Genomic DNA, 15,239 nt, shown 5'->3' with positions numbered 1-15,239 from the left:
ACAGAAACGTAAACACTAGCGTTGAGGAGTTGGACTCGCAGGGGATCCATCCGTAACCAACACGGACCGTAAACCCAGGGCTATGAAGGGCCAGGGAGAGGGTTTTTTAAATTTCCCTCAAAGCTGCAAACCTGTCTCCATCTTTACCTGCCATTCACAGGGGTCGTGTCTCAGACCCTCACTTTCTTCCTCTGGTGTCAGGAACAAGGGCAACGAAGGGAAGAACAGAGCCCGTCCCTCCGGCCTGGGTGCAGGCGGGGAAGGGGGGCCCTCCGGGGCCGCCCGCCCCGCACACAGCCTGACCCCGTGGCCTAGACCAGGCCTTCCCATCCCTGCACCTCGAAGCACACGGCAGAAAGCAAGACTCGTGCCTCGGAGGCGAGCGGGTAAACTGAGGCAGCAGCCACACCCCTGAGCCTGGGCACCCACGGACCTACCATGTCCCCAAGAACACCCGGGGGCCGCAGCACACGCGCTCAGTTTAACTTAAATTAACTGAAAAACGAAACAAAAATTAAAATTCAGGGACTTCCAGGTGGTCCAGTGGTTAAGACTCGGCGCTTCCACTGTAGGGGGCACAGGTTTGATCCCTGGTCGGGGAACTAAGATCCCATACGCTGTGCGATGCAGCCAAAAAAAGAAAAAAAAAATTAGAATTCAGTTCTTTGGTCACATTCGCCACATTTCAAGTGTCAACAGCCACGCAGGACCCGGGCTGCCCTGCTGGCCACTTCTATCATTGCAGGCCATTCCAGACTCCAGGAGATCCCTGCCCGGCCAACCAAGGGTGGGCAGGCCTGGAAAATCTGCTCACGCCGCAACGCCAGAGAAAAACAGAATTGCTGAGAAAGTTGAACAATCAGTCGAGTCATGCTGCAGGCCAGGAGCTAACAGGGCAGCCAGCGCTCCTGGTCAACACGGAATCAATCAAAGAGCTGGGCACCCTGAAGGGAAGGTGCTTTCCTCCGGCTGCGATGAGTCACTGTTCCCTGCTTCGGGGACGTAACTGCCAAGCAGACCAGATATTTACATCCCCACGGGCGGAGGTGGAGGAGAGCTCGAACTTCTGCTGTGCGATCTTCCTTTTCATGTCGCCCCGATGGCTCCAGCCTGTCTGCTCTGTCATCTGCTTTGTCATCAGTATCATCGGATTTCATTCTAACATCCTTTCAAAATCAGCTCCAAAAAGTTACTAAATTTACAAATTATTTTTCACTGAGGAAAGTTCCAGCCAAGACTTCCTGGTAACACATAGGAGGCTCCTTAATTTCCTTAGTAAACCGTATCCAAACCATACTCGGGAGGGAGGATTTCTGGGCAGGCTTTCTACAGACAACAGCCTGGCCCCGGGAACGTGCGTTTGTCTGCGGTGACTCATGCCTGGCTCCCGAGGCTGGTCTCCCCGCAGCTCACCCCGAAACCCAGCGCTGCGGGTTCCCCAGCAAAGGTACACCCGCCACATCAGGTCAGCACCACCCACCTTACACGACGACTGGCACAAAATCCCAACTGAAAGATACACAATCACTTTTTGAATCCTATATGCTGCCCCCCAACCAAACACAACCTGTGAAACAGAGCAATGCAAGTGGGGGGCGGCAAGGGAGGCATCCCAGCGCATTTGATGTTACAGCCGTCCACCTGGAAAACAGCAAGTTTCGGGCTTCCCTGGTGGCGCAGTGGTTGGGGGTCCGCCTGTCGATGCGGAGGGGCGCGGGTTCGTGCCCCAGTCCGGGAGGATCCCGCGTGCTGCGGAGCGGCTGGGCCTGTGGGCCGTGGCCGCTGGGCCTGCGCGTCTGGAGCCTGTGCTCCGCGGCAGGAGAGGCCGCAGCGGTGAGAGGCCCGCATATCGCAAAAAAACAAAAAAACAAAAAAACCCCCCAGCAAGTCCCGTTGGTTTTCATGATGCAAGTCACAAAAGGCAAAGCTTTATCAGCATAGACGAAAAATGGGTTTTATCCTATGTGTGATACTGACTTACTGGGAGGAAGGAAGAGAGAGAAAAAGACCAGATTGGGAAGGAGTAGAATGAGGTTTATGTGTATCAAAAAGGGGCCCAGTTTTTCACAACTGTGCTCAGAAAGGTCACACGAAAAACCCCAAAAAAGGAATAATGTCCATAAAAGCCCGTTTTGTCACTGACATCCCTTGAGGGCTGAGTCACTCCATGTCCACCCGCTTCACTCTGTTGTTTCCTGGTGGGTCCACACCCACGGCTGAAGGGAAAAAGCAGGGGTGTCATCCAGGAACCCCAGAGCACCCTACTTGGTTGTGGGAAAATAACAGAAATAACTGACAAGCTGGATAGTTCCACCTGAAATAATCAAGAACTGATTGTACATACAAAAAACACTAAATTTAAGCCAAATTATGCCACCAGATGCTAATAAAGGCCAATGACAAAATTATGACTTCTTTATTTCTACAAAATGTGCTGTCACTCAACTTTTAAAGAAAATTTAAAAAGCAAATTACATCAAAAAGCCTGATCCTTTCATAGATTGCTATTTTCAAAAACATGAGTTGTGGGACTTCCCTGGTGGCGCAGTGGTTAAGAATCCGCCTGCCGGTGCAGGGGACACAGGTTCGAAGATCCCACATGCCGCAGAGCAGCTAAGCCCGGTGTCACAACTACTGAGCCTGCGCTCTAGAGCCTAGCCTGCGAGCCACAACTACTGAAGCCCACGCACCTAGAGCCCGTACTCCGCAACAAGAGAAGCCACTGCAATGAGAAACCCACACACCACAACAAAGAGTAGCCCCCGCTCGCCACAACTAGAGAAAGCCTGCACGCAGCAACGAAGACCCAACGCAGCCAAAAATAAACAAATAAATACATTAAAAAAAAAAAGAGGGCTTCCCTGGTGGTGCAGTGGTTGGGAGTCCGCCTGCCGATGCAGGGGACACGGGTTCGTGCCCCGGTCCGGGAAGATCCCCCATGCGGCGGAGTGGCTGGGCCCGTGAGCCATGGCCGCTGAGCCTGCGCGTCCGGAGCCTGTGCTCCGCAACGGGAGAGGCCGCAACAGTGAGAGGCCCGCGTACCACAAAAAAAAAAAAAAAAATGAGTTGTTGGGTTCAAGGGGATCAATTTAACTACCAATCGAAGATAAAACATTTGTATAGTAAGATATATGGACATTAGATCTACATAATTCAATCAGTATTTTTCTCAATGACCAATGCAAGAGGTTACAAATTCACACATGCGTAAAAGATTTATTCAAAATGCACGAGAAAGCAACGGATTTCACGGAGTTTCACCAAAACTCCACTGATGAGGTTTCAGATTCCATCCTGCAATTAACGTTTAAGAAACTACTACTGTCCAGTTCTGTAGAGGCATCAAAGAACATCCACAATTTCCTGAAAGGCTACTACAACACTCCTCCCTTTCCCAGCTACATATTTCTGTAAGGCTGGATTTTCTTCATGTACTTAACTGAAACAATGTTATCACAACAGACTAAAAGCAGAGGCAGCTATAAAATTCAGCTGTCTTCTATCAAGGCAGACATGAAAGACGTACCAAAAAATGAATACCCCTATCCTAACTTCTTTTGTTTGAAATACAAAATAGACTGAGCTATTTTTTCATAAAAACTTATTTTTGAAATAGGCTTATTATTGCTATTTTTGAATAGATTAATAAATATATAGATTTTAATTTCTCAGTTCTAATTTCGAACATGGTAAGTGTAACAGACAAATCCCACATAAACAAAAGCTCTCTGGGGTCCCCAGTAATGTGTGTGGGCCCCAAACCCTGAGAGTTGATGGACTAAACAGAGGTACGGGATGCCCAGAGGCACCTTTGCCCAAAGGCAGCCACGTACCTTGAAACGCAGGTGGCAGGTGAAGGGAAGGCCTGCAGAAACGCTGGGACCTCTGCTAAGGGGTCGTGGGCAGCAGGGTGGTCAGAGCTCAGCTCTACACACACACATCAGGGGAAACAAATGGTTAAACACGTCACGGATGACTAAGGGCAAAAGTTCCTTCTTAACCAAGTCATGGACAAAATATCCAGACTGAAAATCGTTCTTAGGAGAGAGAAGCCGCATATTTGCAAGCAGCTCAGGATTTAGCGCTGGAACCGTCAGGTCTAAGGGAGGCAAGCCCCGCACTGGCTCACCCCCATCGCACCCAGGGAAAGAAAGCCTGTGATGGCCACCTCAGGGGTGCAGCCACAGCCTGTCACCACCAAACCCGCCGGGACGCCTACTGCGCAGCCGCTCTGCAGAGCCCTGGACAACACCCAGCATGCCTACCTGGCTTCCCTTTACACGGTCATGAACATGTGCACACAGGCAGATTACATTTTTCTTTCTTTTTAGATCAACTGGCAACATCTTACCAGAAAACTAGAAACTCGTGAAAAGCGATAGCAGCAATGAAAATTAACTACAAAATCTCCTAACAAGTCACAATGCAAGGGCCTATTTTCCAGGAAATCAAAGTAAAAGCAATTTATAAAATCCTCTCATTTTAATATGAAATCCTTTAAATGTTCGGTAATTATGGAAATGAGGCATCACTGTAATTCGAGTTGTCATTAATTTAGCAAGTTTATCTCCTGATATTCACAAGATGCAAAAACAGCAAATAGTAAATTACTGTATCTCCAGATAAAATGCTTTCCTTTCATTTCAGCACATAATTTTAAACATAGCTGTGTCTTTTTCCAAAGCACTATGAACACCATTAAAACTCTACTCAATACCCTTTTAGCACCTACCAATTCCATTCCTTCATCAGTGACAAAGGCTTTAATAAGTTTAGTATAAACTCAACACATACTACACGATAAATACCATCCTTCTCACAGACTGATTTTTTAAAGACTATAGAAACTTTCTTATATGGGTGATAAGCCCAAAAACTCAATGTGAACTCAATACTAGAACATAGATTCAACGTACTAGCTCCCAATTTGCTACACTCCTATAAACATTTTTTTTTAATTAAAAAAAATCTTTTTTATTTTTTAATAGACCTTTACTGGAGTATAATCGCTTCACAATACTGTGTTAGTTTCTGTTGTGCAGCAAAGCGAATCAGCCATATGCATACATATGTCCCCAGATCCCCTCCCTCTCGAGCCTCCCTCCCACCCTCCCTATCCCACCCCTCTAGGTGGTCACAAAGCACGGAGCTGATCTCCCTGTGCTGTGCTGCTGCTTCCCACCAGCCAACTGTTTTATGTTCAGTAGTGTATATATGTCGATGCTACTCTCACTTCGCCCCAGCTTCACCCTCCCACCCCGTGTCCTCAAGTCTGTTCTCTATATCGACCTCTTTATTCCTGCCCTGCAACTAGGTTCATCAGTACCATTTTTTTTTTTTTAGATTCCATATATATGAGTTAGCATACAGTATTTGTTTTTCTCTTTCTGACTTACTTCTCTGTGTATGACAGACTCTAGGTCCATCCAGCTCACTACAAATAACTCAATTTCATTTCTTTTTATGGCTGAGTAATATTCCATTGAATATATGTGCCACATCTTCTTTACCCATTCACATCTGTCGATGCATGCTTAGGTTGCTTCCATGTCCTGGCTGTTGTAAATAGTGCTGCAATGAACACTGTGGTACATGACTCTTTTTGAGTTATGGTTTTCTCAGGGTATGTGCCCAGTAGTGGGATTGCTGGTCCTATGGTAGTTCTCTTTTTAATTTTTTAAGGAACCTCCATACTGTTCTCCATAGTGGTTTTATCAATTTACATTCTCACCAGCAGTGCAGGAGGGTTCCCTTTTCACCACACCCTTTCCAGCATTTATTGTTTGTAGATTTTTTGATAATGACCATTCTGACCATCGTGAGGTGATATACCTCACTGTAGTTTTGACTTGCATTTCTCTAAAAATTAGTGATGTTGAGCACCTTGTCATGTGCCTCCTGGCCATCTGTATGTCTTCCTTGGTGAAATATAAACCTTTTTAAAGAAAGGACTTAATTGATATTTATAGGACATTCCATCCAAAAACAACAGAATACACATTTTTCTCAAGTGCTCATGGAACATTCTCTAGGATAGATCATATCTTGGGTCACAAATCAAGCCTTGGTAAATTTAAGAAAATTGAAATTGTATCAAGTATCTTTTCCGACCACAATGCTATGAGACTAGATATCAATTACAGGAAAAGAGCTGTAAAAAATACAAACACATGGAGGCTAAACAATACACTACTTAATAACGAAGTGATCACTGAAGAAATCAAAGGGGAAATAAAAGAATACCTAGAAACAAATGACAATGGAGACACGACGACCCAAAACCTATGGGACACAGCAAAAGCAGTTCTAACAGGGAAGTTTATAGCAATACAATCCTACCTTAAGAAACAGGAAACAACTCGAATAAACAACCTAAACTTGCACCTAAAGCAATTAGAGAAAGAAGAACGAAAAGCCCCCAAAGTTAGCAGAAGGAAAGAAATCATAAAGATCAGATCAGAAATAAATGAAAAACAAATGAGGGAAACGATAGCAAAGATCAATAAAACTAAAAGCTGGTTCTTTGACAAGATAAACAAAATTGATAAACCATTAGCCAGACTCATCAAGGAAAAAAGGGAGAAGACTCAAATCAATAGAATTAGAAATGAAAAAGGAGAAGTAACAACTGACACTGCAGAAATACAAAAGATCATGAGAGATTACTACAAGCAGCTGTATGCCAATAAAATGGACAACCTGGAAGAAATGGACAAATTCTTAGAAATGCACAACCTGCCAAGACTGAACCAGAAAGAAATAGAAAATATGAACAGACCAATCACAAGCACTGAAATTGAAACTGTGATTACAAATCTTCCAACAAACAAAAGCCCAGGACCAGATGGCTTCACAGGCGAATTCTATCAAACATTTAGAGAAGAGCTAACACCTATCCTTGTCAAACTCTTCCAAAATATAGCAGAGGGAGGAACACTCCCAAACTCATTCTACGAGGCCACCATCACCTTGATACCAAAACCAGACAAGGATGTCAAAAGAAAGAAAAGTACAGGCCAATATCACTGATGAACATAGATGCAAAAATCCTCAACAAAGTACTAGCAAACAGAATCCAACAGCACATTAAAAGGATCATACACCATGATCAAGTCGGGTTTATTCCAAGAATGCAAGGATTCTTCAATATATGCAAATCAATCAACGTAATATACCATATTAACAAACTGAAGGAGAAAAACCATATGATCATCTCAATAGATGCAGAGAAAGCTTTTGACAAAATTCAACACCCATTTATGATAAAAATCCTGCAGAAAGTAAGCATAGAGGGAACTTTCCTCAACATAATAAAGGCCATATATGACAAACCCACAGCCAACACTGTCCTCAACGGTGAAAAACTGAAAGCATTTCCACTAAGATCAGGAACAAGACAAGGTTGCCCACTCTCACCACTCTTATTCAACATAGTTTTGGAAGTTTTAGCCACAGCCATCAGAGAAGAAAAGGAAATAAAAGGAATCCAAATCAGAAAAGAAGAAGTAAAGCTGTCACTGTTTGCAGATGACATTATACTACACATAGAGAATCCTAAAGATGCTAACAGAACACTACAAGAGCTAATCAATGATTTTGGTAAAGTAGCAGGATACAAAATTAATGCACAGAAATCTCTGGCATTCCTATATACTAATGATGAAAAATCTGAAAGTGAAATCAAGAGAACACTCCCATTTACCATTGCAACAAAAAGAATAAGATATCTAGGAATAAACCTACCTAAGGAGACAAAAGACCTGTATGCAGAAAATTATAAGACACTGATGAAAGAAATTAAAGATGATACAAATAGATGGAGAGATATACCATGTTCTTGGATTGGAAGAATCAACATTGTGAAAATGACTCTACTACCCAAAGCAATCTACAGATTCAATGCAATCCCTATCAAACTACCACTGGCATTTTTCACAGAACTAGAACAAAAAATTTCACAATTTGTATGGAAACACAAAAGACCCCAAATAGCCAAAGCAATCTTGAGAACGAAAAACGGAGCTGGAGGAATCAGGCTCCTTGACTTCAGATTATACTACAAAGCTACAGTAATCAAGACACTATGGTACTGGCACAAAAACAGAAAGATAGATCAATGGAACAGGATAGAAAGCCCAGAGATAAACCCACGCACATATGGTCACCCTATCTTTGATAAAGGAGGCAGGAATGTACAGTGGAGAAAGGACAGCCTCTTCAATAAGTGGTGCTGGGAAAACTGGACAGCTACATGTAAAAGTATGAGACTAGATCACTCCCTAACACCACACAAAAATAAGCTCAAAACGGACTAAAGACCTAAATGTAAGGCCAGAAACTATCAAACGCTTAGAGGAAAACATAGGCAGAACACTCTATGACATAAATCACAGCAAGATCCTTTCTGACCCACCTCCTAGAGAAATGGAAATAAAAACAAAGATAAACAAATGGGACCTAATGAAACTTCAAAGCTTTTGCACAGCAAAGGAAACCATAAACAAGACCAAAAGACAACCCTCAGAATGGGAGAAAATATTTGCAAATGAAGCAACTGACAAAGGATTAATCTCCAAAATTTACAAGCAGCTCATGCAGCTCAATAACAAAAAAACAAACAACCCAATCCAAAAATGGGCAGAAGACCTAAATAGACATTTCTCCAAAGAAGATACACAGATTGCCAACAAACACATGAAAGAATGCTCAATGTCATTAATCATTAGAGAAATGCAAATCAAAACTACAATGAGTTATCATCTCACACCAGTCAGAATGGCCATCATCAAAAAATCTAGAAACAATAAATGCTGGAGAGGGTGTGGAGAAAAGGGAACACTCTTGCACTGCTGGTGGGAATGTGAATTGGTACAGCCACTATGGAGAACAGTATGGAGGTTCCTTAAAAAACTACAAATAGAACTACCATATGACCCAGCAATCCAACTACTGGGCATATACCCTGAGAAAACCATAATTCAAAAAGAGTCATGTACCAAAATGTTCACTGCAGCTCTATTTACAATAGCCAGGAGATGGAAACAACCTAAGTGTCCATCATCGGATGAATGGATAAAGAAGATGTGGCACGTATATACAATGCAATATGACTCAGCCATAAAAAGAAACGAAATTGAGCTATTTGTAATGAGGTGGATAGACCTAGAGTCTGTCATACAGAGTGAAGTAAGTCAGAAAGAGAAAGACAAATACCGTATGCTAACACATATATATGGAATTTAAGGAAAAAAATGTCATGAAGAACCTAGGGGTAAGACAGGAATAAAGACACAGACCTACTAGAGAATGGACTTGAGGATATGGGGAGGGGGAAGGGTAAGCTGTGACAAAGTGAGAGAGCGGCATGGACATATATACACTACCAAACGTAAAATAGAGAGCTAGTGGGAAGCAGCCGCATAGCACAGGGAGATCAGCTCGGTGCTTTGTGACCACCTAGAGGGGTGGGATAGGGAGGGTGGGAGGGGTGGGATAGGGAGGGTGGGAGGAGAAAAAAAAAAAAAAGAAAAAGAAAGTCTTTAACAAGACACAGTCTAACTTTGAACAAATACACGTGACACACAATAACCGCCAACTAGCAAGAAAAGCAGAAGACAGCTTTTATTGAGAGAAAATGCCACATTTCGTATTCTGACCACACCATCCAGATGCAGCCGAAGTCTAAAGCTCCGTTCCCGTCACGGCACGTTCCCCGCTCCCCTGACCCCCCCAGCTTCATTCTGCGTGGTTATCATCCCTCCGGCTTCCAGACGCAAACCGTCTCTTCTACCCCGTCACCAGATCAGAACATTCTTCCATCAGATCTCTCAGCTGAATCTCTTCCTCGCCAGTCCCCGGGCCACCCTCCCGCAGGTCCTGCCGGGTCAGGCCTGCATGACCGGCTGGCTCCGGGGCCCCACCAGCTCCGAGCAGGCCCACACGTGTCACTGCCCCCTGATCACCGCTCTCCTCTCCACGTGGAAACACAGCTGGTGCAATCTCAGTCTCCACATCTTCAGCCACTGGCAACAGACTGATGTGATGCCCTCTCTTGCCCCATGTGCACCCCCAGCTCAGCACACAGATCCACTCCTGAACCAACCACCCAGGAAGAAGGCATCGGGTCACGGAAGGACCCCGTAGCTCCCAGCAGACTGGGGAGGCACAGTGAGGAGGGTGGGGGAGGAAAGGAACACGGCTGCTGTTTCTGGGACGCTGGGCCCTGAGGCATTCGGCAGACACCTGCTGTCTTCACTAAGTCTGGGGCATTTTCCAGTTAATTTCAATATAATCTCAATCTGAGAACTACTGTAAGATGGTTAGTAACAAATTCGATATTCTTCACGTGACCAGTTGGAACAGCACTGAGAAACTATGTCCTGTATGTTTTCATGGGGCCTAAACAACTATTTATGTAGTAAAATGCCTTGGTGGTTACTGTTAATTACTTTTTATCACAGTGCGCGTGCGGAGGCCGTGATCCGCAACACCTGCCGTTCAAAACATGCCTTTCAGAGGGCAGAATGCGTCAGCATGCTGAGGTCCACGTGCTGGCAGCCAAAATGAGTGACAAGAGTGAAGGTGATAATAGATTTACGGACGTAGGCAGTGCCCATCAAAAGCTGCCACAGGGACAAACAGACGGGCCTGCTTCCTGACAGACCGACGCACCACTGCCTGTGCGGCAGTTCCAGCAAAACACATCGAACCCGCGTCTGATCAAATCTCCACGTCCGACAACCAATTTACAGGAACGACAGGGGAGAGGACGCAGTAAATGGACACCACGGGAATCCAATCTGTAAAATGAGACCGTGGGAAAGTGTACAGGACAAATGACCCTGTTTCTTCATTGAGAAAAGGAAAAAAAAAAAAAAAGAGTCAGATGAAGCCTATAGATTGAGAAAGATGTAAGAGATACGCCAACCAATCATAGTGTCTGGACCTGATTTGGTTCCTGATTAAACAAACACACTGCAAGAAAAGAAAAAAAAAAATTCATGAGATGGTGAGGGAAATCCACACTCATTGGAAGTTTGATGATAGTAAGAAATTGTTATCAATTTTCTAGGTGTGATAAGGACATTGTGGTTAGGTTTTAAAAAAGGAATCTTTACCTTTTACTGAAATGTTTACAGATGGAGTGATAGGACATTTGTGATTTTCTTCCCAATACCTGGGGGTCGGGGTGGCGGGGGGAACAAGGATGAAACAAGCTTGGCCACAACATGATAGCTGTAGAGGCTGGGTGATGGCACGTGGAACTCACTCCTCTGTTTTTATGCTTGAAACGTTCTGTAATAAGAAGTGTTGAAAAGAAAAACAAGAGCCATGCTCATCCCAGAAACTTTGGGACACAAAGAAAAGTAAAAAGAAGAAAAGAATCCCATACATCTTACCACTCACAGAAACCACCACAAACAGAAGTCTAGTTTTTACTGTAATTATTCATATAGTCCATGATTATTTTATAACAGTATCAGGAAAGAAGGTTGGAAGAAAGAAAGGAAGAGCAAGTACAAGGCTGTGCATGGGCCTTTTTCCTGTAGTTCACAGATTACATCTAATTCAAACTCCAAATCTGCTGGTATCCAGACCTACGGTCACACACACGCACCATGTCCACCCACAGACCCAGGAAGGCCTGGTGACCGCCCACCTCAGAAACCCACTAAGTTGGTGACACTGCTTCTCCCCCGGGGAGGCTGCATATTCACTCACGGATTTTTCATTGAACAAACGTTAACTCCTCTGTGCGCACCTACTGCCAGCCAGCTCCTGTGCTGTGTCTCCACTTAAAGATAAAAAGTGCCCAGCCCAGCTCTGGGGAACGAGGGCCGGAGAATCGCACGGGAGGGGCTACACCAGGACCCCCTGCACCTCCCTCTGCACGCACCCACAGTCATGGATCAAGGTCAGCTCTAAGTTGTGTCACGTGGAATTTTTTTCCCTACCAGTAGTTTCAAAATTATTTCATTTTGGTTTTGAAAAAACTTAGTTGTAGTCACAAGTGTGGGTGGACTCTGGGGCTCCTCTCCACCTCGTGCTTCCCTGAGTGGGGGCTGGAAAGGGAGGGGCGGCCCGGGGAGCCGTGCCCTGGGGGCGCTGGAGGGGGGGATGCGGCCTCACAGGGCAGGAAAGGGTGAAACGCCACACACAAGGAAGAGCTCCAAGTCTCAGGCAGCTGTAGCCACAAAATGCAGACAACAGAATTCCAACACGGATAAGGACTCTGAATTTATGGTGGAGAAATTCACAACTTCGAACACTCATGGCAAAACCGTGCACCAACGCCTGAGAGGAAACAGACAATAACTGCTGCCGTTCTTTGAAAGTCAGCACTGAATTTCCCATTTCGAGGTGACAAGGACGTACACGTCCAACTTCCTTCCTCTGAATTCATTAGCATTTCTTGATTACTCTCCACGTGGTGGTCCAAAGCACCCTGAGCTAATTCTAAAAAGCAGCTTCCAACAGCCTGTCCCACAGATGCTACCACCTACAGGTTAAGTTTTCTCAAAAAGAACGTAAAACCGCTCAGACTGCTAACATGTTTGTCCACGGGCTTTGACGGTTTCAGAAGCAAACTGCCCTCTGCTGGGAGGGCAGACATGGACATCCACGTGGTGTTTCTCCGCCAGCATGTTTCTCCTGTTCCTGTAAATTCTCCATCACCACCTGCGCGGCTGTTGCTCAGAGCACCGCTGAACTTGAACCCAGCCAGACGCGCACCGTGGGCAAAGCCCCAGCCGGAGGGCAGGGGACATCTGGGCTGCTGGCTACACGGGCTAGGAAGGCAGCATGAACACCAACCACGTTTCATAAACAACGGACTCGGTACTCGCACGTGATCTGAGGACTCCTCCAGCTGTAATGTCCTACCCTTGAGCTAGAGAAAAGACTAGTGCATTCGAGACTCGGTAAGCTGGGGCCTCTTCGGGGCTGCACCCACTCAACAGCTAGGCAGGGAACTCTGAAAACAAGGTTGCTGGATGGACGCCCTTACAGAACCTGAATTATAAAAAGAGGCCTGAGCAGAACGGGCCTCTAAGAACCACCGGGCAGGGAGGGGAAGGCGCTGTTTACCTGTCACTTTCTCACCGTGAGGGACTGGCCCCAGAATGCATTTAAGGGCCCAGAAATGGAGAGAGTGTGTAGGTCACAGAAAAGGCAGAACAGAGTAACAGCAACCATGGGATAAAACAACTCTGTCATTCACCAAGTCCTGATGTTACAGAAACACATACACACCTCTCACGTTTGGAAAACAAAGCCTGTATACGACCCCCCACCTCACGCCCCGAGCACCAGTGAGTCATCGTTGATGTTGAAAAGTATTCAGTACAATACTTACAACCAAACGTGCCAATACCCGCGAAAGGGGAGATGGTTACAGAAACAGGCAATCACCCCGGCAAACACTCCCTGGACCCAGGGTGCTTATAAAAGCGAGAGTAATTAGTCAGAGACAACTCTGGAACACAAGCACGCTGGAGAAATATAAACACTGCTGAGGAGTTAGAAGCAACTACTACAACAGAAAAAGAAAGAGCTTAAGGACCGCATGAGTAACCAAACAGGCTTTCTCCTGATCAAAAGATCTCCGGAAAGCAAGATCTCCTGGGGCAGAGCCGCTGCCCCGGGAACCGGAAGAGCCCGGGAACACGAGGATGTTGCTAAAGCACCGTGGGGCATCCGCGGCCTGTCCCCAAGTGCGCCGGGTCCCCCCTCTCCTTGCCCTGCCTCCCCGCCCGGCCTCTTCCCCTCCTGCCCAGGAACCCCAACTGTGCGGTGAACGCCCCCAGCGCTGGCGACCCCTGACCTGCGTCCTCAAGTCCAGGGAGGAGAGGGCACTTCCTGTCCCGACCCCAGCCCACTCTCCGGCCGTCCCCTCCCGGCCCAAGTTCACAGCTGGCCCCTATGGCCGGGGGCTCGGGCCTTCCGGGGGCACTGGCGCTGCCCCCGGGGACCCCGCACCTCCCGGAGCGACACCGCCTGACGCCAACCCTTCTCCTCGGGAGTGCGTTTGGCGGCGACCCGGGTCCAAACAGGGTGGCGGGGGGAGAGCGACCCTGGTGTCCAGCTCGGGGAGGGGCAACGGCGACCCTCGGGGCCCAGGCCGGGAGGGGGCAGGGGGCAGAAGTGACCCATGTCCAGGTCCGTCGGGGATGGGGGCCACCCCAAGCCCTGCTGCACGGAGGGGCAAGGGCGACCCTTGGGGCCCAGGCCGGGCGGGGGTCGGGGTGGCTCCCGGCCCAAGGCGAGCAGGGGTCAGGAGGCGACTCCGTAACCAGGCCGGGCGGGGATGGGGGCGACCCTAAGCCCAGGTGGGGGGAGGGGCAAGGGCGACCCTCGGGGCCCGGTCCTCGGGGCTCCCGGGGCCGTCCCCGGGGGTCGGGTTGATCTCGGGCCCAGGCCCGGCGGCGGTCGGGGCGGGGGCGGGGGTGACCCGGGGCCCGGGCCAGGCGGGGGCCGCGGCACTCACTGTTTGGGCAACTGCAGGGCGGGCGCGCCGCGACGCTGGAAGGCCCCGTCCACGAAGACGCCGTTCTTGCCGAGGCAGCGCAGGTAGAAGTGCGGCTCCTGGAAGCTGAGCTGCAGGTGGCGCCGCGAGATGAAGCTGGACAGGCCCATACTCAGGTCCACCGAGCCCTGCGACGAGTTGCGGCCGATGGTGACGCTGGGCTGCCGCATGAGAAACTCGAACTCGCGGCCCTCCAGGCGCGCCAGCGCGGGCCCGGGGCTCCGGCGCACCGAGGCGGCCGCCGCGGCCACCAGGGCCTCGCCCGCCGCGCCCCCCGCGCCCCCGGCAATCGAGCCCGGCGGCGGCGGCGGCGGGGGCGGGGGCTGGGCGGGCGGCGGCGGCGACGGCGCGGCGGGCCCGGGCGCGGGGGCGGCGGCGGCGGGGAAGGCGGCGGCGGCGGCGGCGCACAGCACGGGGCTGCAGGGTGCCGAGCGCAACGCCAGCAGGGCGCGGGCCCCGCTGTCCTCGCCGACTTCGGCCATGTTCGCACAGCTCCAAGCGGCCTCCGGCGGCGGCACGGCGCAAGGGGCGGGGCTCCGCGGGGCGTGGCGGGCGCGGGATCCCGGTCCGGATCGCGGCGGAGCGGAGCCTGCGGGCCGCGCGCCCCGCCCGGCGCGCGGGGGCGCGCGGGGGCGCGCGGGGGCGCGCGGGGGCGCGCGGGGGCGCGCGGGGGCGCGCGGGGGCGCGCGGGGGCGCGCGGGGTGGGGGACGGTGT

The 15,239-nt window shown here is 48.8% G+C and overlaps 1 protein-coding gene across 1 annotated transcript in view; it reads right to left on the bottom strand.

Moving 5' to 3' along the window:
• FOXK1 (forkhead box K1) overlaps positions 1 to 15,006 on the bottom strand; it is a gene marked incomplete at its 5' end in the record, with an annotated part of 64,751 nt that extends 49,745 nt beyond the window's left edge. The window contains one exon of the mRNA XM_079719593.1: positions 14,486 to 15,006. Coding sequence (XP_079575719.1) covers positions 14,486 to 15,006 — 521 coding nt within the window. The remainder of the gene's footprint in view (positions 1 to 14,485) is intronic.
• Positions 15,007 to 15,239: the final 233 nt, after the last annotated feature.

This window comes from Hyperoodon ampullatus, assembly GCF_949752795.1.
Source record: "Hyperoodon ampullatus genome assembly, chromosome: 14".
Lineage (NCBI taxonomy): Eukaryota > Metazoa > Chordata > Mammalia > Artiodactyla > Ziphiidae > Hyperoodon > Hyperoodon ampullatus.
The sequence above is the reverse complement of the archived record's forward strand: the minus strand, read 5'-3'. Positions and strand labels throughout refer to the sequence as shown.